Genomic DNA, 26,473 nt, shown 5'->3' with positions numbered 1-26,473 from the left:
CGTTTTGAGTTTTGTGTGCCCGATGAAGATGTGGGGGGGGCTGGCTGATGGAGGACCTCAGTTTTCTTCAGGCTGACTTCCAGGCCAAACATTTTGGCAGTTTCTGCAAAACAGGACGTCAAGCGCTGAAGAGCTGGCTCTGAATGGGCAACTAAAGCGGCATCGTCTGCAAAGAGGAGTTCACGGACAGGTTTCTCTTGTGTCTTGGTGTGAGCTTGCATGCGCCTCAGATTGAAGAGACTGCCATCCGTGCGGTACCGGATGTAAACAGCGTCTTCATTGTTGAGGTCTTTCATGGCTTGGTTCAGCATCATGCTGAAGAAGATTGAAAAGAGGGTTGGTTCGAGAACACAGCCTTGCTTCACACCATTGTTAATGGAGAAGGGTTCAGAGAGCTCATTGCTGTATCTGACCCGACCTTGTTGGTTTTCGTGCAGTTGGATAATCATGTTAAGGAACTTTGGGGGGCATCCTTTCCTGCTCACGGTGTCGAAGGCTTTGGTGAGGTCAACAAAGGTGATGTAGAGTCCTTTGTTTTGTTCTCTGCATTTTTCTTGGAGCTGTCTGAGGGCAAAGACTATGTCAGTAGTTCCTCTGTTTGCGCGAAAGCCGCACTGTGATTCTGGGAGAAATATTCTCGGCGACACTAGGTATTATTCTATTTGGTAGAATCCTAGCGAAGATTTTGCCTGCAATGGAGAGCAGTGTGATTCCCCTGTAGTTTGAGCAGTCTGATTTCTCACCTTTGTTTTTGTACAGGGTGATGATGGTGGCATCACGAAGGTCCTGAGGCAGTTTTCCTTGGTCCCAACAAAGCTTGAAAAACTCATGCAGTTTGGCATGCAGAGTTTTGCCGCCAGCCTTCCAGACCTCTGGGGGATTCCATCCATACCTGCTGCTTTGCCACTTTTCAGTTGTTCAATTGCGTTATATGTCTCATCCTGGGTGAGGACCTCATCCAGCTCTAGCCTTAGGGGCTGTTGAGGGAGCTGGAGCAGGGCGGAATCTTGGACTGAGCGGTTGGCACTGAAAAGTGATTGGAAGTGTTCTGACCATCGGTTGAGGATGGAGATCTTGTCGCTGAGGAGGACTTTGCTGTCTGAGCTGCGCAGCAGGCTTTGGACTTGGGGTGAGGGGCCGTACACAGCCTTTAGAGCCTTGTAGAAACCCCTGGAGTCGCCAATGTCTGCGCTGAGCTGGGTTCGTTTGGCGAGGCTAGTCCACCACTCATTTTGGATCTCCCGGAGTTTGCGCTGAAGATGGCTGCATTCTCGACGGAAGGCTTGTTTCTTCTCTGGACAGGACGGCTTTGTAAGGTGAGCCTGGTGGGCAGCTCGCTTCTTTGCCAGCAGCTCCTGGATTTCCTGGCTGTTTCCGTCGAACCAGTCCTTGTTTTTCCTGGAGGAGAAGCCCAGTACCTCTTCAGTGGATTGCAGTATGGTAGTCTTCAACTGATCCCAGAGGGTTTCAGGGGACGGGTCCGTGAGGCGGATTGCATCGTCGACCTTTGCTTAGGTTTGCCTGAAAGTTTCCTCTCGCTTCGTCTGACTGCAGGTTTCCAACATTGAACTTCTTTCTGGGGGCTTTACTGTTCCTGGGCTTTGGCTTGAAGTAAAGGTTGAGCTTGCAGCGAACCAGCCGGTGGTCACTGTGGCATTCTGCGCTGGGCATGACCCTGGTGTGGAGCACATCTCGTTTGTCACTTTCTCGCACCAGGATGTAGTCCAGGAGGTGCCAGTGTTTGGATCGGGGATGCATCCAGGTAGTCTTAAGGCTGTCCCTCTGCTGAAAAAGGGTGTTTGTAATGACAAGCTGCTGTTCTGCGCAGAGCTCCAACAAGAAGCGCCCATTGTCGTTGCACTTGCCGACGCCATGCTTGCCCAGGATTCCTGGCCAGGTTTCTGAGTCTTTGCCTACGCGAGCATTGAAGTCGCCAAGGATGAAAACCTTGTCGGCTGTAGGGGTGCGTTGGATGAGGTTGCGCAGGTCAGTGTAAAACTTGACCTTTTCTGCTGTTTCGCCTGGAGGGTTGGAGCATAGACACTGATGAGGGAGATGCAACGCTTGTTTTGAAGGGGGAGTCGCATGAACATGATTCGGTCCGAGAGGCCTGTCGGAAGGTTTTCGAGTTTTGAGGCAATGAAGTTCTTGACCATGAAGCCTACACCAGATAGGCGTCGTTCATCCGTAGGCCCGTTCTTGGACGTTGCCTACATCTGCCAGGCGGACTTCACTGAGAGCGGCTATGTCGATGTCAAGTCTGAGGAGTTCATGTGCAATGAGGGCAGACCGACGTTCAGGTCGGTGGCTGTCAGCCTTGTCTAGCATGGTTCTGATGTTCCAGCATGCTAGCTTGAGTTTGTGAGCATCTTTGGAGGGGGCGGACGTGGAGGGGGCGGACGTGGAGGGGGCGGACGTGGAGGGGGCGGACGTGGAGGGGGCGGACGTGGAGGGGGCGGACGTGGAGGGGGCGGACGTGGAGGGGGCGGACGTGGAGGGGGCGGACGTGGAGGGGGCGGACGTGGAGGGGGCGGACGTGGAGGGGGCGGACGTGGAGGGGGCGGACGTGGAGGGGGCGGACGTGGAGGGGGCGGACGTGGAGGGGGCGGACGTGGAGGGGGCGGACGTGGAGGGGGCGGACGTGGAGGGGGCGGACGTGGAGGGGGCGGACGTGGAGGGGGCGGACGTGGAGGGGGCGGACGTGGAGGGGGCGGACGTGGAGGGGGCGGACGTGGAGGGGGCGGACGTGGAGGGGGCGGACGTGGAGGGGGCGGACGTGGAGGGGGCGGACGTGGAGGGGGCGGACGTGGAGGGGGCGGACGTGGAGGGGGCGGACGTGGAGGGGGCGGACGTGGAGGGGGCGGACGTGGAGGGGGCGGACGTGGAGGGGGCGGACGTGGAGGGGGCGGACGTGGAGGGGGCGGACGTGGAGGGGGCGGACGTGGAGGGGGCGGACGTGGAGGGGGCGGACGTGGAGGGGGCGGACGTGGAGGGGGCGGACGTGGAGGGGGCGGACGTGGAGGGGGCGGACGTGGAGGGGGCGGACGTGGAGGGGGCGGACGTGGAGGGGGCGGACGTGGAGGGGGCGGACGTGGAGGGGGCGGACGTGGAGGGGGCGGACGTGGACCTGTCCTCGGGCCTGCGCAAAGGAGCTTTTAGGTTGGGTGCAGTGCGCGCAGTACTGGCCCCACCCTTACACCCATGGTTCGTGTGCCGTGGCCAAGCAAGCTGGGACGTGGCAGCGAGGTCCTTGGGTTGTAGGTTTTATATCGGAGTGGCCTTCTCCTATGCAGGTTTCTTACCTGGGCTGGAAGGGTCTGCCTCCCCTCCTAGGTCGGTCCATATGCCCGGACCTGGGCCGAGGCCACCGCAGCTCTCCCTGTGCCCGGACTGGGGCCGCCGCCGCCTCCAACTCTCCGCCTGCCTCACTCGACCGAGGCCGGGGCCGCCGTCTCCTCTTTGCTCCTGCCCGGATCGGGGCCGCCGCCACCTACCCTTCGCCCGCACCGGGGCCAGTGCCGCCGCTGCTCTCCCTGTGCCCGGACTGGGGCCGCCGCTGCTCTCCCTGTGCCCGGACTGGGGCCGCCGCTGCTCTCCCTGTGCCCGGACTGGGGCCGCCGCTGCTCTCCCTGTGCCCGGACTGGGGCCGCCGCTGCTCTCCCTGTGCCCGGACTGGGGCCGCCGCTGCTCTCCCTGTGCCCGGACTGGGGCCGCCGCTGCTCTCCCTGTGCCCGGACTGGGGCCGCCGCTGCTCTCCCTGTGCCCGGACTGGGGCCGCCGCTGCTCTCCCTGTGCCCGGACTGGGGCCGCCGCTGCTCTCCCTGTGCCCGGACTGGGGCCGCCGCTGCTCTCCCTGTGCCCGGACTGGGGCCGCCGCTGCTCTCCCTGTGCCCGGACTGGGGCCGCCGCTGCTCTCCCTGTGCCCGGACTGGGGCCGCCGCTGCTTTCCCTGTGCCCGGACTGGGGCCGCCGCTGCTCTCCCTGTGCCCGGACTGGGGCCGCCGCTGCTCTCCCTGTGCCCGGACTGGGGCCGCCGCTGCTCTCCCTGTGCCCGGACTGGGGCCGCCGCTGCTCTCCCTGTGCCCGGACTGGGGCCGCCGCTGCTCTCCCTGTGCCCGGACTGGGGCCGCCGCTGCTCTCCCTGTGCCCGGACTGGGGCCGCCGCTGCTCTCCCTGTGCCCGGACTGGGGCCGCCGCTGCTCTCCCTGTGCCCGGACTGGGGCCGCCGCTGCTCTCCCTGTGCCCGGACTGGGGCCGCCGCTGCTCTCCCTGTGCCCGGACTGGGGCCGCCGCTGCTCTCCCTGTGCCCGGACTGGGGCCGCCGCTGCTCTCCCTGTGCCCGGACTGGGGCCGCCGCTGCTCTCCCTGTGCCCGGACTGGGGCCGCCGCTGCTCTCCCTGTGCCCGGACTGGGGCCGCCGCTGCTCTCCCTGTGCCCGAACTGGGGCCGCCGCTGCTCTCCCTGTGCCCGGACTGGGGCCGCCGCTGCTCTCCCTGTGCCCGGACCGGGGCCGCCGCCGCCTCCAACTCTCTGCCCGGACCGGGGCCGCCGCCTGCCTCACTCGACCGAGGCCGGGGCCGCCGTCTCCTCTTTGCTCCTGCCCGGATCGGGGCCGCCGCCACCTACCCTTCGCCCGCACCGGGGCCAGTGCCGCCGCTGCTCTCCCTGTGCCCGGACTGGGGCCGCCGCTGCTCTCCCTGTGCCCGGACTGGGGCCGCCGCTGCTCTCCCTGTGCCCGGACTGGGGCCGCCGCTGCTCTCCCTGTGCCCGGACTGGGGCCGCCGCTGCTCTCCCTGTGCCCGGACTGGGGCCGCCGCTGATCTCCCTGTGCCCGGACTGGGGCCGCCGCTGCTCTCCCTGTGCCCGGACTGGGGCCGCCGCTGCTCTCCCTGTGCCCGGACTGGGGCCGCCGCTGCTCTCCCTGTGCCCGGACTGGGGCCGCCGCTGCTCTCCCTGTGCCCGGACTGGGGCCGCCGCTGCTCTCCCTGTGCCCGGACTGGGGCCGCCGCTGCTCTCCCTGTGCCCGGACTGGGGCCGCCGCTGCTCTCCCTGTGCCCGGACTGGGGCCGCCGCTGCTCTCCCTGTGCCCGGACTGGGGCCGCCGCTGCTCTCCCTGTGCCCGGACTGGGGCCGCCGCTGCTCTCCCTGTGCCCGGACTGGGGCCGCCGCTGCTCTCCCTGTGCCCGGACTGGGGCCGCCGCTGCTCTCCCTGTGCCCGGACTGGGGCCGCCGCTGCTCTCCCTGTGCCCGGACTGGGGCCGCCGCTGCTCTCCCTGTGCCCGGACTGGGGCCGCCGCTGCTCTCCCTGTGCCCGGACTGGGGCCGCCGCTGCTCTCCCTGTGCCCGGACTGGGGCCGCCGCTGCTCTCCCTGTGCCCGGACTGGGGCCGCCGCTGCTCTCCCTGTGCCCGGACTGGGGCCGCCGCTGCTCTCCCTGTGCCCGGACTGGGGCCGCCGCTGCTCTCCCTGTCCCCGGACTGGGGCCGCCGCTGCTCTCCCTGTCCCCGGACTGGGCCTCCGCCTGCCTCACTCGACTGAGACCGGGACCGCCGTCTCCCCCTTGCTCCTGCCCGGATCGGGGCCGCCGCCGCCTACCCTTCGCCCGGACTGGGGCCGCTACCCTTCGCCCGGACCGGGGCCTCCACTGCTCTCCCTTTGCCCATATTATAACCATAAAACTACTACAGTACAGAAACAGGCCCCTCTAGTCTAGTGATTTAAGTGATCTCTAGTCCTACTTACTTGCACTCTGCTCTTAATCCTCCAATACCCTCACATCCATGCACCTAATATAACCATGAAAGGTTTAAAAAAATGGCTAGTCCAAAGGGTAAAATTAGAGAATATTTTTTATGCTCCCTGTTTAATAATGCTTTCACGCAATCAGAGAACCAGTTCAATTATTTTAGTGAATATGGCTGTTTAATAATCATGAAGACTTTGTATTTTGCAGACTGCTGGGGCATCTAAAAAAGTGAAAGCAGTAGTGCCTCCTTCTGGTCCAAGTGGGAAAGGAAAAAAAGGAACAGAGGTTAAAGAGGTGGAAGCAGAGCTTGCTGTAAGTGATAACTTTTGAATACATATACTTGAAGACCTGTCTGCCTCTTACTAATTGGTAAATTATTTGGAAAGGAAATTAATGGAATTAAATGACTCAGAAATGTCATTTTAAACTTTCAATATAACATTCCATATTTCTACACTTAACTATATATTATTTTGTGATGGTGCATTGTGGTTCTGATGTGCTCCCATTATACTTTTTTAGAATCATCTGCAAGGCATTAACAATTTTTTCCAACACTTCAGTATTTCCTGTGTTTGAAGTCCTTTATTTTTCTCTCCACAAGATTGAAGTATGTGAAGAGAAAGCGGCAGCTGTATTATCAGCATCTTGCCTACAGCAGCTTGGCAGTAGCAATTGGAAGGAAAGGTTAGCCAGTATGGAGGAGTTCCAAAAGGTATTTAACAAATTTGGAGTAGTGCTTTGTGCAAACTAATGGCGTAACCCTACTTTAAAATGGAACAAAATTTGAAAAGTATCACTTTGGAATCTAAGCTGCATTTCATGTCCACTCTTTCTCATTTTGGCATGCTTAGATCAATATGCTGAAGTCAATAGAGTTTTCAAAGATAATCAATTAAAGTGGAAAATCCTCTTTGTGCGGGTGATGTTAAATATTTGATTATAACTTGTACAACTTTGATGTTTATTATAAGAAAACCACTTGCTGTTTAAGCGTTTTGGGGAAAAAAGTGGCTAAAAGTGCTTGCCTGACATTTTTTTGAACATCAATGGATGAAATGCGTATGCCATTCCTTTTAATCTAGTATATTAATATTCTTTTAAGCAATAGACTTAATTAGAAGTTACAGTGCTTTGAGGAGAAATGGGGAGACAAAGTTTAGGAAGGGATTGCAGATTTTGCAATACCACCGGGCACTGATTGGTATTCTCGAACAGTGTTTTACTCAACATTAAAGGACAAGGCAGCTTTCGATGAAGCAATTCATTTTGAATTTGTATTGGTCCAAAATGAGCAAAATCCATAGCTTGGCAGTATAGATCTGTAGAAAATGTTAAACATGACTGTGATGATAAATGATTGGAAAACAAAATGAGGACTCTTTTAGAAGCATCTCTTTTGGCACAGGTAAAGTTGGCAAGCAATTCTTGACTTTCAGTTCGGACATTTGCAACTGTAGTTTTTAATGCAGAAACACAAGTATGCATAATTTATTAATTTTTTCCTAATTCCCATTTTGCTCTTAAGAGCTTGGTATTATAGTCATAAAGTTCTAAGGCATGGAAACGAGCAGTTTGGCCCAGATGGGGATTTGGAAATGGAATTAACTGGTTGAATGATCACTTATGCTGGTCCTTTTATGTTTCATAGGGAGTAGAGGTTACCGAAAGGAAAATGCTGCCTTGCCAGGCACTTGTGCGGATGCTTGCTAAAAAGCCAGGCTGGAAGGAAACTAATTTCCAGGTATGATTATTTGGAATGAGTCTCCTTGTGAGTTGCTAAAAATATTTCCTGAATTTGGGTAAGAAAATCTGAGGAATTTTGTGCTACAGTATGTTTTGATCGAGTACCAAAGGAATGTGCAGTTATGCATTGATGCTACAGGTGTTTTCTCGCATCCGGAAATATTTATCCATTTGAGAAAGAATTTATATAAAAAAAAAAGAAAAAAATCAAAATCAGAACCATGGTCAGACATCTGACCCCTCAATCCTGTCCCACCATTCAAAATGAACATGGCTGAATAACTCTTCCGTGCCTGTTTCTCTTAACCTTAAATTTCCTTATCTTTCACGTGTTTATCTTTCTCAGTCTTGAATATATTTAATGATCTGGCCTCTGCCATTCTTTTGATGGTAAGGTGGATTTAGAATGCTCAGAAGAAATTTCTATGTACCTAAGTTTTAAATGACCTTTGTAGTTGTGATCCTTGTTCATGATATTTCTTCACTAATGAAAACACATCAGTTTTCAGTTGTCCACATCTGTCAAGCTCCTCCTGAGGATCTTGTACATTTAAATAGGGTTACCTTTATTCTACACTCCAAGGAATACAGACCAGACGGTCAAATCTTTCATGCTAAGATTATCCTCTGATCCCAGAAATTTCCTGTCAATCTCCTTTGGAGTGCCTCCAATGCTGTTGTATCCCTTGTGGGCAATGAGATCAAAAGGCTGCCCAGTATCTTACCAACATCCTGCAGAACTGTAACAAAACCTGACTCAAACTTGCATCCCTTTGCAGTAAAGTCCAATATTCCATCTGCTTTAACAACTTTTGGATCTGCCAGCTAACATTTTATGAATCATGCAGAATATTTGGATTCCTCTGAACCTCATTTATTTGTAGCTTCCTTCATTGAAAATCACTGCCTTTAATGATTCCTTTTATCAAAGTGCATAACCTTGCACGTCCTCTCATTGAAGTCCATTTTCACTCGCTCAATATACTTTTGCAGTGTCTGTCAATATTGTAACGTGCCCTTCTATTATATTCGTAGCCTATCAAATGTTTGAAATCTTGCATTATGTTCCCTCTTGCTCATAAGTAAATAGAAAAAGAAGGCTAAGAATTCCAAAAGTTCCATTCTTCTGGTGTGCATGGAACTTCAACCCATTTGACAAGGTCCGTTATGATAGGTTGATGTAGATGTGTGGAATCCACAGATTGTACACTTTTTGAACAATATTGGCTGACACAAAAACAGGGTCATGGTGTATGTGCTTTATTTCATTTGGAAGCCTGTGACCATCAGTGTTGGACCCCTGTTGTGTGTGATCTCTCTCTCTCTCTCTATAGATCTCTATAGACATTTATATATAGAGATCTCTATAGATATATAGAGATCTATAGAGAGAGAGAAAGAGAGAGATCACACACAACAGGGGTCCAACACTGATCTATAGTATGTTTAGTGCTTCATAATTCCACATGAAGATAACTTGTGCTGACCAGTCTTCAAACAAAGGAAATTATGGCTTTTCTGCACATGACCAATTAAATCTTGTCATTTTAAATGCTTTGTTTATTCAAAATTGGGCAGCCTGCTTTTATTAATTTTCCATAATGAGGCAAAGGTACTAACATTGGGCATTACCTCGTTCTGTTGTTGGTCGACATGGTTTAATCCTGACCAGAAGCTAAAAGGTAGGTGCACCCAACTTTTCACCTTCCAATCCTCTGTTCATAGGTGTTCAATTCTGAGTCTTGTGTTGTCATTGCTGTAAAACTTGCTGTCATGTTAATTTCATTAGCAAAATACCTTTTTTTACCCCTCCCCCCCGCCCACCCCTAGCCAGGTGTTACAAGCCCAGAGGACCACAAAACCCAGCAGCAATAGATATTCACCAAGACAAATGGTTACTTAAAAGTTGCTTTTAAATATCTTTAAACATGAAAACAGAATCACACTTTAACTTATCACTATTGACTTAACTAACCTAACTTAACCCCTTTCTAATTCTAAGTACACGTGTATGTAATGTGTGTGTAAGTTCAGAAAGGTTCTTTGGTTCACAGTTCAATCTCACTTCTCATTCCTCCAAGTTCACTGGTTACAGGCAATTCTTGTACTGTGCACAGAATTTAACATTTATAAAGTTCACCAAGCTTTGGTGCTTGAAAGGTAAATGGTTACCACTCAGGAAGGTTCTTATTGGTTTTCAGAGAGAGATTTGTTGCTTGTTAGACACCGACAACTGATTCCTTTTTAATCAGCCATTCCAGTTTCATGCCCCATTCAGGGTTCTCCAGATGATAACCTCCTTTCTTTCAGGTTACCACAGAGTGCCTTTAAGTTTCTCTTCTTTCAAGTGAAACATTAGACAGCCAGTTCTCTCCTCTTGCATGAACCACAAGGGCTTTGACCAGGCTGAAATAAGCACTCACATCATGTCTTCCAAAATGAGGTTTTCCACAAGCTTGCCAGCTTGTCCTGTTCCAGTTAGGAGAGCTCCACTATTTTAAATAAGATGTATGTTTTAAAGTTTTTGTATGTGACCTACACTAAAACCTGGCCCCAATTTATCTCCCAAAAAACATATCTCTATTTTGTCACACAGGTGATGCAAATGAAATTGTACATTGTTGCACTGATTGCCCAAAAAGGAAGCTTTTCTAGAACATCTGCTGAAGTTGTGCTGGAGGGTCTGGTTGACAAAATAGGAGACATAAAATGTGGAATGAAAGCCAAGGAAGCACTTACTGCAATAGCAGGAGCGTGTTCTCTTCCATGGACTGCTGAGCAGGTTAGTAAAGTCCATCATAGTTAATAGTTCCCTTAATTTCTATTTAATCAAAGCAAAATGTAAATGCACACACAATAGATGCCACAATTCAATAACCTCCTGAGCAGAAAATTTGCTCCCAACTCTGGTCAATGCACATTAGTGAATTTGGGGTGTGGGGAGAGTGAATAGATGTTAATCAAATATAGCTGGGAAGAAACAAAGCATCACCATATGGTAACTTGAGAAAATTCGCAAATCGAAAGTAGGCAACCAAATATTCTGATGTGAATAGCAGTATCTCATGATGGCTATATCTAGAAGTGCCATTCAATTGAACACCATAACCAAAGTGAAGTACTATGGATACTGGAGTTTATAATCAACGTCAGAAGCTTCTTTACAGATGTCATTTAAATGGTCAGGACCAGAGTTGAAGAATAATTTGCAATAGTGTATGATTATAGATTGAATTTGTGGAGCAATACATAACAAGACTTCTTTGTATTATCAGCATTTGCTTTGTCTACCTGGCACCAAAGACTAGACACATCTTGTCATTAAAATCCATGCTCCTTTCAGTGATACCACTATTTTTTATTAACAAGAAATACTTAGAATTATTGAGCTTATTTTAAAAAAACATATTCTGAAAACAATTATGCCTTGAAAAAATGTGGTGTTGCAGAATAATTGAACTAAACTGTAACTGAAACAGGATGTGAACAGGTCTTGTTAAGATGGATGCAAGGAGGATGTTTCCTCTTGAAGTTAAACAAGAAAATCTGCAGATGCACACGTACTGGAAAAACTCAGCAGGTCAGGCAGCTGACCATGTTCTTCCAGCTCATTTGTATGTTGTTTTCTCTAGAACTTTGAGTGCTGAGTCTTTGGAATTCTTCTTGAAAATGGTGGAAGCATGGTTATTTTAAGGCAGAGATTGATAGATTTTTAAAAATGTCTCTCACTGTGAACCATATCAACCAAAATATGTACAAACATTTCTCATTAAATATATGAAATTGATAGATTCTTAATCAAGACATGGATGACTTCCCAAGATGTTTGAGAATGCACAATTGAGGTTGCAATTAGCTTGGGGATGGTTGATCTTTGCATTCTCATAATGATGTATAGGTGATGACCATTCTCTGGACTTGAAAGTGATTTTGATTTCTTCCAGAATTTCTGAATCCCATAGTTTAAAGAATTAACAACAGACTTCATTTTTCAAATGAAATAACTGTTTGGAACATGAAGAATTTTTCATTGAAATGGAATTCAGGTCTTGAAGCTCTGTAGATTTTAGTGTGCCTTCACCCAAGTTTCTGTTGCTTTCTCAAGTTGCACAGTAATTGGATAAGAATGGCAATCCGGGAAAGGCATAATGTGCAACTTTATGATTATGAAGGATGAGAACTTTGATTTAATCATGCAAGAAAAAGGCTAAAAGATCATGATGAACAATTTAGATCTGCCAATGGTCTTGTGTTCAGAGTTGAAAGCAAGCATCTTGACAGTTGTATGTAAATTATTTGCAGGTTGTGGCCATGGCTTTTGCACAGAAAAATCCCAAAAACCAATCTGAAATTTTGAACTGGTTAGCAGGTGCCATCAAGGAGTTTGGATTTGCTGGGTATGCTTATTTTAAATTTTCAACTACCTTGAAAGCGATTGCAATTATTCTAGTTTTAGATGCCTTCCCTTTTTTTTTGGAATATTACAATATATTAAACCAGATACATAAAAAAAAAGCTGAGTTGAGCTTGATTTTATTATTTCAAGCGTTATTGGTATTAACATTCATGAGAAAAGTTCAACTTCAAAATGTGAAATAACTATGTAAACTAAAGTTTTTGAGTCTAGCATTTGTTTTGTTTTTTTGCAGGATCAATGTTAAAGCTTTCATTAGTCATGTGAAAACTGCCTTGGCTGCAACAAACCCAGTGAGTAGAGCGATCGGTTCATGATCAATATGTTTTTTGAAATGTTTTCGTAGTTCATTGTATCTTGATCTTTCTGTAGGCTGTACGAACGTCAGCAGTCACCTTGCTGGGTGTTATGTACTTGTACATGGGCGCACCTTTAAGAATGTTTTTTGAAGATGAAAAGCCAGCTCTGTTATCTCAAATCGATGCAGAGTTTGAGAAGGTAAATCAAAGAAAATACCAACCCTTCCATTCTTGATGCACAGGTAACTGATGTGCCTTTTAGATTTACTAAAGCAATTTAAAATATTGGTAATGTGTCAGGTTAACACCATATTGCCACTGGTAAAGTTGGGCATTTTAGTTCATTAAATCACTTGTTTTGGAATAGCGATGTTTTAGACACATCAACTAAGTGGCATTTTAAAATAAAATCTGATCTCTACGTAAGCAATCAAATCCATGTTCTTACAGATGCAAGGGCAAACTCCTCCTGTTCCCAATAGAAGAGTGGTTAAATGTGATGCTGATGAACAGGAAGCAACTGAAGAACCAGATGATGAGGAGAATGGAAATGTTCAAGATCTCTTACCGAGAACTGATATTGGGTGAGTTCCAAAATTGTGAATTCTTTTGACCATACTCTATTGTATTTGTATCCAGCCAATGTAAAAATAATCGCCATCTTGAGTATATTAATCACAAAAATACGAAGTACAGATTAACGCAATGAGGCTCATACTTCAAAGTTATTCTTGTTGAATTGCATTTGTAGCTGTTTGGTAAAAGCTTGAGTTTGTACTTTTATTGCCCATCTACATTGCATTTCCTTTGAATATTGAGCAGAAGACTCGATGTAAAGGAATTTTAAACTTTTATGAACAGGGACAAGATTACTTCGGACCTTGTGACAAAATTGGGAGATAAAAACTGGAAGGTCAGAAAAGAAGGGTTAGATGAATTGAGTACAGTTCTAAATGAGGCAAAACTTATACAGCCCAATGTTGGAGAACTTCCTGGAGTATTGAAAGGAAGGCTTAATGATTCAAATAAAATTCTGGTAAGTGGTGAATATTTCATTTTTGCCCATTGTTATACATTTATTTGATTGCCTGATGTAAAATCTCAAAATTGTTACTTTGAATATCTTAATAGCATTCCAACTGTGGTCTTTCACAGAGGTCAATAATATGTTTAAAATTATAAACAGGCTTTTTGTATTTCTTGATAAGGTTTCCTTTCAGCTATGGAATTACTGTGAACTAGACAGAATAACTTTTTGCATTTGGAAGGAAATTACTTTTTGCTCCATTACCTTCATAGAAGTTTCATGGGAAGAGTCCAATGGTTGATTGCTTTTTATTTATTCCTGGTTGTGAATCCCTTGTAGATGGGCAGTCTTGGTCTTTAAAAAAAAAAAAAAAAAAAATCACTGTGTTAGGCAGTTTGAAATGGGCATTGTCCATATAATTTCAAGATTGATTGCTGGATGAATAATATTTGAAATTTTCCCCTCAGAAATAGAATGTACCACTTAATTTAGCCGATATTTAAATATTCAGAATCCCTTGTATTTTAACAGCATTCATTTTTTGAGGACGGTCTGTATTAATTGGAAGAATCACGCATTAATTTATAGTACCGTTTTAAAGGGAAATTGGATCCATCATCCCTTAGTTTTATCATTGGTTGCCATTGAAATATATTTTGATACAATGTTTACACTTCTGTAAATGCTCAATTATTCAGTACTATGACTAGATTAAGAATGAATCTGGTTTTCCCTGCATGTTGATTTTATTTCAGTTACGGTCATTTATTTTGTACTGTATGTGCAAAGCAGTTTTGGGACTGGAATTTGTATTTGACTATCTTCAGGTTCAACAAACACTTGCAATCTTGCAACAGATGGCTATAGCTATGGGGCCAAATATAAGGCAGCATGTAAAAATCCTTGGTATACCAATTATTGCAGTTCTTGGTGATAGCAAGGTAAGAATTAAAGTTTTTTAATACTTCTGACCTTTTCCAATTGTATATGTTTAGATTTTATTGATGAATGCACTAGACAAATCAAGTCTTCATATTTTAATGGCATAAGATTCCAGAGTTCTGATGCCCATGATCTAGGATTTTCCTTTTGATTATCCATTGGATTATTGTTTTGCAGTTTTTTTTTGTCCCAAGCCCTTAAACTTGGTTCCTGATATGCAGTTAGATTTTTAATCTTTGAACTTGTTTCAGAAATTTCTGACCAAAGCAGTTTTAAATAAATTTAATCAGTGGTGCTTGGCATTAGTACTTTTACTTTTGTTTCTAAATCCATCTAGTTTCAGGACTAAATAAATTTGCTTCTTTAATGAGTGTCAAATATTTCCTATTTATCAAATAATATATTTTTTTTTGCAATTTAACATTGCTTTATTATTGACACTGTAGTTTGATGCTTGAGTGCCAGTAAATGGACTGCAGAATGTATATAAATTGTCTGATTTACTTAAGCAGTAAATTAAATTTTAAATGCAAATATGTACATTAAATTGAAAGGTTTTTTTTTCCCATTCAGAATAACGTTCGAGCAGCAGCTCTTGCAACATTAAATTCTTGGGTTGAGAAGACTGGCATGAAAGAATGGCTGGATGGCGAAGATCTTTCTGAAGAGTTGAAGAAGGAAAATCCTTTCCTCAGACAAGAGGTAAATTCCATCTAACTGGAATCTTTCAAAATATTTCATTTGATCAGAATTCTTAAGTTTTGTTTGCTGTTTAGTTGCTAGGTTGGCTGGCTGAGAAATTACCAACACTGCGGTCTGTGCCCACGGACCTCCTGCTTTGTTTACCGTCTCTGTATTCTTGCTTGGAAGACCGAAATGGAGAAGTTCGAAAGAAGGCCCAAGATGCATTGCCAACTTTCATGATGCATCTTGGCTATGAAAAGATGTACAAAGCTTCTGGCAAGTTGAAGGTATTGTGTTTTAGACTTGGGACTTGTTACAGAATAAGTTAATAAAATTATGATAAAATATATCTTAAAAGGTTAAAATTGTGAGGTTTAGTTATTGGGTCGCATTTGTAAGGTAAAACATCATGAGATGGGAATGTGTAGGGAGTTACCCTGTACAGGGCAGTAACAAGAAGGGGAGGTGTCCTTGTACTCCTGTTAGGTAAAACATCATGAGATGGGACCGGAGAAGGAGTCACCCAGTACTAAGGAGTAACAGAATGCATCCTTGTACTTACAAGATAAGAGAGACATTGATGGATTGAGAGGCAGGAAGCTAGCAGGGAAAGGATAGCAACAGTTTTAGTCATTGGACAAGTAATGATATGATGATGTTCTAAGCATGTATCCAAGGGTATAAAAAATCACCATTTTGCTGATAACGGCAGAATGCATTCTCCGACTAACTTGTTAGTCGCAAGTGTTACAATCCGGTAATAAAGAACAAAGAACCCTGATTTCGACTCAGCCTGGTGTTTGTCTCACTCATTCATGAACAAAGCAGACCTAACACATTCCACAAACAAACATCTCATTTGCCATGCATGTGCTTTTCAAGAGTAAACTTCATGTCTGCAATTGGGGTGCTTGTGAGAGTTTCGCAAGTAGGTGTTAAAGATCAGCAAGTTTGAATTGTATAGGCTCAAGAACTGAGAAATCTTGCAGTTAGACTGGTGCCAGAGTTTTAAATTTCTGGCTAAAGCTTGTTGTCCTAGGAGGAGCCATGTGGTGGTGGCAGAGAGAAAACATCCTTTTTCTTAGGAGAGTAAAAGATTGAGAGTATTCTGCAGCAGTTTGTGGTGAAGGCTGCAAGTTGGCAGACCTGCTGCACGACCCCATTTCTTTTTTGAATGCTTTATTTAAAAAAATTAAATATACAATATATAATCCTCCAGCCCCCATACCCACCCCCAAAGAAAGAAAATTAAGATTTAACATCAAAAATGCAGTAAACCACTGTGGATTAAAGCAATACTACCACGATGAGCTTCAAGGAATTCAAAATTTTAAACCCATATAGTCCAAATAGGGGCTCCATACTTTAGAAAAAAAAAATCACATAAATTGTTATTTTTTTTTCCCAAAGGAATTCATGACCTCAATTCCATATTCCTCTGCAAACCCAAATCAAACTCATTTTTTTCCAAATAATAGCTATACATTTCCATGCTACTGTCATTGCCAAGGTTTAAAACACAATTTGATACTTAGTCAACTTCAAAATCAACCTCCACCTTTTAACATTACCTAATAATAATGTTGGGTCCATTGGTAATTGAATTTTTAAAAATTTTCTTAACCTTGTCGCATAATACGCTTTAACTTGATGATATCAGAAAAGAATATTATGACCCCATTTCAAGACGGATTCTGAGTTCAGCCTATTCTAAATCTCTGTAGTCAATTACAGAGGTTGTGGCTGGTTATTGTGTTTCTCCTGGAATAGGGGAAAAAGAAGAACTCTGTGGTAACCTGGAAGAAGAGGTTATTTTTGGAAAAAACCCAAGAGGGGTAAGTTTCTTCGGTAAGATAGTTAAGGAGATCAATTTATGTGTCCAACGAACAACTAATATCTCTGAAAACAACAAAGACCTTCCTGAGCAGTAACAGGCTAAAGCACCAGAGCCTGGGGAATATAATGTTTCATTCTGTACACAGTATGGAAGATTGCTTGATAACAGCAAACTTGGAGAAATTAAAAGTGAATGATTGGACAGTTTAAAAAAAAAACTTTCCTGAATACGTAAACATTACATATATGTGCACTTCGAATTGGAAGGGGATTAAGTTAATAGTAACAAATTAAGTATTGATCTTATTATTTTGATTTAAGAAAATAAACCAGTTTTGTTTTAGTACCACTTGTCTTGGTGGATTTCTTTTGCTCTTGGCTTTTGAGTCCTTTGGGCCATCGTTTTATAAATTGGAAGATTTAATAAGAAAATTCCACCCAAATGAATTATCCCTGAACATTTGTCCTCGGGGTCTAGTTTAAGTTTGCTCCACATATCTGTGGAATAAATTATGGTTTGTGAGCAGTCCAGAGTACATTTTGTATCTTGTCCAAGATCTAGTACATAGAGTTGCAGAGAGACCTTTGTGCTCTAAATGCAGAAATTGTGTACCATTGCAGTATGGACCCCACAGTCTTTTGAGCAGAATCCAAGCCACCACTTTTTGATAACCCATTTCATTCAAAATTAGCAGATTCTGTGCAGGGCTTTGTTCTTTCATTCAAATAAATATGGAGTGATGAAGTGGACAGCTTTCCATTCAGGCAGGTTGGATAAAATTGTTATGGGAATCCTCTGGCAATGAGTGAGCTGTTCAGATTTATTTTCATCACTCAAATTATTTCTCTGCCTACAGCTTCAGAGTAGTACTTCCTTTTGACCCATGGCTCATTTCCTAAGAGAAGTATCTGTCTCATTGTGGTGCAAGATATAATTATTAAAATCATGCTTTATTTTCTCTACCCCTTCCCCCATGTGCATGCACACACTAGGATCTTGGGCTTTATGACATAAAAATAAAGTGTACAGTTGTTGGCACAAGTTTAAAACTATCTTGAGTTCTAAATTTCAATTGAGGAATTTCAATTTCAATTGAGAAAATTGTGGAAAATGTGAATCTGGAACTAGTAAATGCATTCAACTAGTTTCAAGGTGTCAACTTAAATAATTTCTTAAATTAAGCAAGTTTGCAGAGAAGGAAAGTATGTAACTGCCAATGGGCAAATAGAATGCTACACAATATTTTAGTATTTTCCATGGCATCATTTTTGTTTTATTTGTGAGCTGGCATTCAGAAAATAGCCTTGTCAGGGGCCAGTAAACTTTCAGCTGCAGAGTATTGATATGAAAGTGACCAATGGCAAGGAGTTTATTGCAAATCACCTTCAATAATGAATGTGAGATTCTCATTTATTTTCAGTAGTATTACAGCAAATTAACTTCAAACTTGTATAGTTTAAAAAATGTTCATGAACTTTGACTTTGGTTATGGGATTTCTTAGTTTGAACTGAAGTTCAAATTTGGCTAATGTTAGCTGAGTCTAGCAGGCCATCCAGAATTAAATTTTGTAATTATTATACTTGAGATTCTGGGAGCACTTGGCTCTTTTATCATTATAACCATACACAATACTCTTTTGCTTTCTTCATAAGCCTGCTTCAAAAGACCAAGTGGTGGCAGCTCTTGAGAAAGCACAAGCTCTTGTTCCAGCTAAACCAGCAGCACCAGCTAAACAGTCCTCAAAATCCATTGCTGGTGCAGCCAGGCCATCAAGTGGAGGTAACATGGCCTTTTCACAAAATATTTGTTACTGAATTTAGATTGTAATATTTATTCCATTAGCTCAGAATTGCTGCTGATTTATATTAAAGAAAAGTGCTCTCCTGGCTTTCTAAATAATTTGTAAGTATATAAATTAAGAACAAAGAAAATCAAATTCATTTGCTCAGTCATTTTCTTTTTCATGATATTGGGTATTTGATACCATTTAAAATTTGTCTTGCTATAATAAGAAGCTCTTATTTCCTTTGTAGGAATTCCCAATTCTACTTGTATTGTTGGTCTGAGATATTATTAGTTCTTGTCATTCCTGTAAAAATTCTGCCATGTGCCATTGAAATACTTTAAATGAAACAGAACTTAATTTTTTCAAATGGATTTGAATTTTGTCCATCCCATTTACATTAGGGAACACTTGTAATGTCTGTTTTCTCAACAATTCATGTTATGTACTTGATGTCTTGAGTTTTAAAGTGCAATTTTATTTTTCCATTGGCTCAGCAGAATGGCTTTTGGTAAATTCATAGTCAAATATCATGTGCTTTAAATTATTTCATTACTTGATGATGTTGTCTTAGTGTGAAACTAGTACATTAAACTGTTTGCCTCTAATTCTGTTGTTTTGATAGCTTCAGCACGTGTGAATGGTGCCAGTACAAATGATGAGGTAGATGCGTTTAAATCTGATGCTAAGAAAGGCAAATCCACTGGAGTTGCTTCCAAACTCAAGGTAATCTTTTTAAAATTAAATAGTAGATTTTAATGTTATTTTTTTCGACCTTCTCATTGAATTTCTATTCCCTTGGCTGCTCTAATACTTGAGCTACCCTCTCCCTTTCATCCACTGAGATGAAAGTTGTGATGCATCACCTATACAAACTGAACAATCTGATGAAAGTATTCCTGTGATAATGAAGAATGGTGATGCATTTCCAAGTAAAAACAGTGGATAACTTAGAGGGAAGATAATGTGCCTATTGCCTGACTTTTCCTGGATGGTAGCTGGCACTGGTTTTCAATCTGCTCTAATTTTGGAGAATTTTGCAAATGATTTTTTTGCAGACATGATTTGGTGACGGTAGAGGGAATGGATCATAAGGTTGATAGAGTGACAATCAAGTGGGCTACTTTGTGTGGGATTTGCATCAGATTTGTTGGTGTTGGAATCCTTTGAGGAATGTGGAGATGGTGGACAGGCCTTGGGATATCAGCAAGTCAATCACTTATGGGATGTTGTTTCCTTCTCTGAAAGTTGCATTGAAAACTAATTGAAGGAAGCAATTCCACCATATTTGTTTGTCTTGAGGAAGATCACTTTCTTGTACACTTAGTTTAAACATTAATTTGCTGTATATTTAAACAGTGCTTGTATAATCTGAATACAGCTGCTATCTGATATTTTTCTGTAACAACATTTTGTTAGCTAAGCTCCATGATTGATCTCTTGTAGCTGACAGGGTAGTATCTTGAGTACTTCAGTTCAATTTTTCTGCTGTGGCATTTCCTAGTTCCTCTAATTTGCCAAAAGTATATCTGGATATGCTGAGTTACTGAACATGTACCTTACTGTTAATAAGTACAGTTAGCAAAGAGCACAAACTGTTGCCTCCAAATACATTGGAAAGTTCAAATTATCCTTTGTATCCATAAATTGTCATCCTCTCTTAGATACAATTGATACGAATCCCAACTGTTCCCATTGCACCAAATAAATGTTTGGTCCAGTTAACCATGCTGTCATGTTTTCTGTTGCTCAAGGTGCTCATTATTTTAGACAGGGAATAAATGGTGTGATGCTTTTAAAAAAAAAAAAAAAATTAATTGTGACTTGGTTTCAAAAATCCTTCCTTTCCTTTTGAAGAAAGGACCATTGTTAATGGTAGATATTTAAATTGACTGTTTTGGAGAACTCTCCACCAATTCTGTTATTGCTCAGGTTATTTTCTGTGCAGATTCAAATCCTGCCAATTGCACCAAAAATGTTGAAGTACAGTTTCCAGAGATTCACATCAGTGATGGAAAAAGAACTTCCAATGAATTTGAGTTACAAATAATGTTTATTTAAATCATCACTCAAATACAAATAAAGTACAATTACCCAAAGAAATGCACACATAAAATAATAAGAAAACCAAAACACTGTACACCTTGTGCCCTTCTGCCCTTTGGTGATTCTAAATGATGGCTTGTCTGCACCACCATTCATAACAACACTCATGATTCTGTCTGGCCCAAGGAGATATCCTGTGAGCTGTTTTACAGCCCACACTTCATGGTTAAAGCCACCAGCAAGAGCTTGTGCTTTCTCCTAATCTCTTCGGAAAAGATTGTGCATCAAAATCACACCAAACAAATTGTTCAGCTTCTCAGTTACATTTATCTTCTACTTGTCTCAAGGCCTCGATGTGTTCTTCAGAAAAGCTGTATTTTTACAGTAGTGCTGACAAGCTTTTGTCCCTTTTCCCACAAAAGAGCTAGGGGATGTACTGGTTTTGTTTAGAGTTGCTTTTACTTTTCCCAGTCTGCACCCAATAAGAAAGTGCCAAGTAAGCCAAACATTAAAGACGACGATGACAAATCTGGACCAATCTTCATAATTGTTTCCAATGCGAAAGAGCAAAGAGTCAGGGATGAAAGAGCTTTAAAGGTAAGATTCTGTTTTACCATGTTGAGTGGTGTTGGCTATTTCAATGGTTTGAAACTCTTGTGCGTCAAAAACAAAGTTTTACTTTAATTTTTTTCCAAATGTATGTTTTACATTAGGTGTTGAAATGGAACTTCACAACACCCCGTGATGAGTATTCCGAGCAATTGAAAAATCAAATGTCTTGCTGTGTGGCTAAGTGGTTGCAAGATGAAATGTTTCATACAGATTTTCATCATCACATTAAAGCTTTAACAGTCTTGTTGGAAGTAAGGAATTCTAAAAAAAAAACTTAAGATATATTAATAGATATGCTGAATGCATGTCTATAACCTGTAGTTACTTTGATGCATCCATTCTGAGACAGAAACAAAATAATTCTGATATTTTAGGTATTTTGCATTGTTTGCTATGCCAAATCTGATTTTGGTATGAGATATCAAATTTGATTTTCATTTAAGACTTGAAAGTAAGAAAATTTCATTGAAATTTGATATGAGCTAAGTTGGCATTTATTTTCAGAACATGGTCATGATGAAGTGTTAAATGACATTTTTAATCTTTTCCTGTTTTTGTACCATTTAATGGATGCATATGCACATATTTGCTCCGATTTTGGCCCAATTTGAAAATGTGTTCATTTTCTTTAGTTATAGGCATGTAGTTGCTAATTAATGTACTATTAGTTTTGAATAGATTGTTGCTGAATTATAACAATGTGGGAAGCTGATTTTTTTAAAAAATACATTTAGTCTTTACTGTTTGTTACCATCATGACATAGTATACAGTTGCTTAATCTTTTATCCAAAATTCTTGGGACCAGACACCTTTCAGAATTTTTTGGATAATGGAATAATAGTAACAGCAATACTTTTAAGTAATTGCACTGTTTCCGATTTGCACACAACAAAGACACATTCAAACTAGAAGGGTCTTGAAAGGGGGGGAGGGGGGGTGGTGAAGAGAGAGAGAGATGTAGACAATAAAGATAGACCTTATCATCCTCTCCGGTGGCCCGGTCTGGCCTGCCGCTTAGCATTGTAGATGAGGGTGTTGATGTTGGTGATGAGCCGCTGTCAGATCCAGACGCTTTGGCCTCCCACTTGTTGCTGTCCAGGGACTCCATGTTTTCCTTGGCATCTCCAAGCTGCCACCCACTGTCTTCTCACACACCTCTGATTCGCTCTATCCCTGATGGGGCCTTCCCTCTGGGGACTGAGGGACCAAGGGCCACCCATCCTCGCTATCGCTCTCCTTGTCCATGTTGGTGTCACTCACGGGTTGGCCATGCGCATGCCCAGGTGCGAGGCCAGGGTACAGCACTGCATGTTGGAGGTGAGCGCGTGGTTCTCGTATTTAGACTTGCAGCCTCTCCTGCAGTGAACCGACGCCGGCTTCCACTGCCTTCCAGGTGGCTGGCCCTCCCTTCAACGCATTCAGCTTGTCGGTCAGCTGCTGGTTATGGTCTTCGATCTTGACGACGGAGTACCGCAAAAACTCTGCCGTCTTGTCCATGAATTGCAGGTGATGGTGCAGCTCACTGGCTGACTCAGCAAAAGATGACCTGGGGTGATGTTCCCAGGCTAGGCACTCTCCTCTCCCGCTCCTTTTCTTTCCCTTTCGAGTCCCAACCAAATATAGTGAATTGGAGGTGCTGGGACTCTGTTTCGTGAGTTGAGTGTTTGTTCATGTTTGGTGCCAAATGCAAGCTTTAGTAAGCAGGTGACATACATTGAAAAAATGTTCAGTTTTCACTTTTTGGATAAAAGATCAAGCACCCCTGTATTATTAGCTTGTCATGTGCTGATACAGTATATTGGAGTTAATGCATCTGGAGATATTTCTTCCATATTCACTAAGTAATTGAAATGAATTTTATTGACTAAAAATGTGCAATTTGATGACATGTACAGTGCTTCAAACGTGGCGACATTTTAAAAAGCAGACAAGCAAATCTGCTTTTAAAAGAATTTGCTGAAAATGCTGAAAACAAACTTTTGGGCATTTTGGAGATGGTCACCAGACTTAACATCCTGAGAAAAATAGAAAAATGCATCATAGCAGTGCATTTAAATCAAGATCAGAGTTTACTGTAATGGGTGAATAAGCAACACGTTCTTTTGATTTAGCCATAATTTCTATGACCATGATGCGTGCTGCTGGTGGATGATTTGAACCAGACTATCTAAAATTTGAATTGTCAGTGTAAAATTGAACTCAAATGTAACAAGTTCATTGCTGAAATGGGTATAGACAACAATATAGAAATATAGATTTGAGGGGAGGAGATGTACTCCAAATTGTCAACTACAAATTTATTTTAAGAGTTGAAATTTCATACTTGTACAACATTTCAGGATCAAAAAGTTACTTAGGAGCAGTTTAGACAATAAAAAGTTGCTTCTCAGAAATGGGCTAATAGATATTTGATGCCCATGTTTAATTTTGAATTAGAATGCAATTACAGGAACATCCATGCTGTGCTTGGAAAATTGATAGGAAAGCCAAAGAGTAGGTTTTCTTCTAACACCTGACAGCAACAATTGATTAATTGCTATCCAGTTCACATAGTGATGGGTGAGTGGTAAGAAAAAGGTTGAAAACCACAGTTTTAATCGTACCTAATTGACTCGTTATGTGCCCGGTTTCATAACTCCAAAGGAAATGGGCCAATTACATTTTTTATCAAGCAAAATATTTCAGGAACATAAATCTGAAACGATCCCTTACTAATCTCAGCACACTTATGGTATAGAGATTACTTAGTGGTTTGTGAGTGAAAAGAAAATGTTTAAATACCACTGATTTAATGCATAATTGTCGCTCAGCAAAGAATGTAACTCTTTTTCTCTTAGCACTTGGAAAGTGAAATAGAAGGGACTGTTGCTTGCCTGGATCTCATTCTCAAGTGGTTAACGCTTCGATTTTTTGACACCAACACAAGTGTGCTGATGAAAGTCCTCGAATACTTGAAGTTATTATTTATGGTGCTGAGCAAAGAAGATTATCATTTAACTGAAAATGAGGCATCTTCATTTATTCCGTACCTGATTAATAAGGTAAATGACTCTGTAGCTTTCCAATAGAAGTATCATTAAAAAAAAACATTTGTATCTATGAATGGGGTGGGGCAAAGAATCTGCTAAATCTAAGGTTCAGAGTTGATGGTAGATTTCGGCCCATGAGTCTGTGCCACCCAATTAAAATGAGCTTGCGCAACCCCCACCCCCCCCCCCCCCCCCCCCGGTATGTTTTAATGGTGGGAGGAAACCGAGCCCAAGATAAAAACCCACACAGACACGGGGAGAACGTACAAACTCCTTATAGGTGGCGCAGAATTCAAACCCTGATCTCTATTGCTGGGACTGTAAAAGACGTTGTAACCACTATGTCAATTGTGCTGCAGACTGAAGTTGGGCTAGTTATCGGAAGTTGTTCTAAGAGATGGGATACAAGTATTTCGATAGACATTGACTCGGGATAGTCAATATGGCTTTGTGTGTTGTAGTGTTTTTTTTTAATCAGGAGGTTACCAGAAAGATGGTTGAAGGAAAGGCTGTGGATGTTGACTACATGGACCCACATGGGAAGTCATTCAGGAAGGTTCAGTTGTTTCATGGTGAGGCCATCAGTTGGATTAAACATGGGCTTTGCAGGAGAAGCCAAAGAGTGGTGGTGGATGATTGCCACTTTGACTGGTGGCCTGTGACGAGTGGTGTGCCTCAAGGATCGGTGCAGTTTATCACTGAGATCATTGATTTTTGATGATAATGTAGTAAATTGGATCAACAAGTTGCAGATAAAAAAAATCAGAGGTGCCGTGCAGAATAAGGGATTCTAAGCTTGCAGCAGGATCCAGACTAGCTGGAAAAATGGGCTACAAAATGGCAGAGGGAATCTAATGCATATAAATGTGAGGTGTTGCACTTTTGAGGAACAAACCAAGGTAGGATGCACTCTCTCTGAGGTAGGACACAGAGGAGTGTGTTAGAACAGATGGATTTGGGAATACAGATAGATAATTCCCTGAAAGTGGCACCATGGGTAGATGCAGTCATAAGAGAGCTTTTGCTACACTGGCCTTCTTAAATCAAAGCATTAGTAGAGGTGTTGGGATGTTGTGGTAAATATGTACAAGATATTGGTAGGGCAAAATTTGGAGTATTGTGTCTAGTTTTGGACACCTAGCTGCAGGATGGATATCAATAAGATTGAAATAATGCAGAAGGGATTTACAAGAATGTTGCCAGGACCAGAAGAGCTGAGTTACAGGGTAAGGCTAAGCATGTTAGGATTTTATTCCCAGGAGTGCAGAAGAATGAGGGGAGATGTGATCGTTATACTGAATTATGGTGGATATAGATAGGATAAATGTAGACTTTTTCCATCGAGGATGACTGATTTAAAAAGTAGAGGACAGGGTTAAGGCTGAAAGGGGAAAAATTTGAAGGGAACATTAATGTGGGAGTGTGAAATGAATTGGCAGCTGAATTGGCTGGCTCTGTTTTGATATTTGGACATGTGTGATATAGAGATGTATGGTTTGGGTGCAGGTCAGTGTGTCTATGCAGAAAAATAGTTCAGCACTGACTGGAAGAGCTGAAGGAACCATTTCTATGCTGTGTTCTATGCTGGATGATCTATTGATTATGGTAATGGACCTGGCTAAATGAAGGGAAAGATTTCAGTCCTTGATAACTACAATATTGAAAGGTGGTAGGGTACGGTTGATAACAATCCAGTGTGTGTGTATATGTATATATAAAAATAATTGTGTGTGTGTGTATATATATGTGTGTATATGTGTATGTGTGTATATATATATGTGTGTGTGTGTCTATTTATATAGGTGTATGTATTATATTTTGGGCAGGGTGGGTGCATGGGAAGAAAAATTGACCGTTATAAAATAAGATGCAGGAATTACAGTCATAATAGTCAACTTTTATCATCCTTCCATAATTTATAAGAACAAAATTAAAGCTCATGAAACCATTGACAGTGATGGCACAGAACAAAAAAATAAAGGGGTGGATGGGAAAAGGAAAGTGTATTTTCCAAATTTGAAGAATACAATGGTGATGTTTTGTAATGGGTATTATTGCATCATACACATTGTGGTTATTAAGATGATGAAGGCCATTTTGGAACCAAAATTGTAGATAAACTGAATTGTAGAATCTTACCAGGAAAAATTAATGAATCTGAAAATTTCAGCTTTGAGATTATTGGAACAAAAATACAGTAATAGCTAAAACAGAATATGGAATCTAGTTGAGTGAAATGTACATTTTTGGAGGAACTGTCCACTCTTCAGATTTACCGTCAGAATTGGGGAGAAGGGGGTTGTTTCT

General features: G+C 42.9%; 1 protein-coding gene across 5 annotated transcripts in view; it reads left to right on the top strand.

The window, feature by feature from the left end:
* The window catches only part of ckap5 (cytoskeleton associated protein 5), a 96,072-nt gene that overhangs the window by 21,366 nt on the left and 48,233 nt on the right, over positions 1-26,473 (top strand). For all 5 annotated transcript variants that reach the window (XM_069905430.1, XM_069905441.1, XM_069905417.1 and 2 more), the window contains 17 exons: positions 5,953-6,057; positions 6,350-6,460; positions 7,397-7,489; positions 10,088-10,273; positions 11,794-11,888; positions 12,141-12,198; positions 12,278-12,403; positions 12,655-12,788; positions 13,066-13,240; positions 14,059-14,172; positions 14,747-14,875; positions 14,950-15,144; positions 18,348-18,474; positions 19,104-19,204; positions 20,996-21,121; positions 21,238-21,387; positions 23,975-24,178. In XM_069905430.1, coding sequence (XP_069761531.1) covers positions 5,953-6,057; positions 6,350-6,460; positions 7,397-7,489; positions 10,088-10,273; positions 11,794-11,888; positions 12,141-12,198; positions 12,278-12,403; positions 12,655-12,788; positions 13,066-13,240; positions 14,059-14,172; positions 14,747-14,875; positions 14,950-15,144; positions 18,348-18,474; positions 19,104-19,204; positions 20,996-21,121; positions 21,238-21,387; positions 23,975-24,178 — 2,229 coding nt within the window. The remainder of the gene's footprint in view (positions 1-5,952; positions 6,058-6,349; positions 6,461-7,396; positions 7,490-10,087; positions 10,274-11,793; positions 11,889-12,140; positions 12,199-12,277; positions 12,404-12,654; positions 12,789-13,065; positions 13,241-14,058; positions 14,173-14,746; positions 14,876-14,949; positions 15,145-18,347; positions 18,475-19,103; positions 19,205-20,995; positions 21,122-21,237; positions 21,388-23,974; positions 24,179-26,473) is intronic.

Source organism: Narcine bancroftii, chromosome 1, assembly GCF_036971445.1.
Source record: "Narcine bancroftii isolate sNarBan1 chromosome 1, sNarBan1.hap1, whole genome shotgun sequence".
NCBI lineage: Eukaryota > Metazoa > Chordata > Chondrichthyes > Torpediniformes > Narcinidae > Narcine > Narcine bancroftii.
This window is presented reverse-complemented; position numbering and strand designations above follow the sequence as displayed.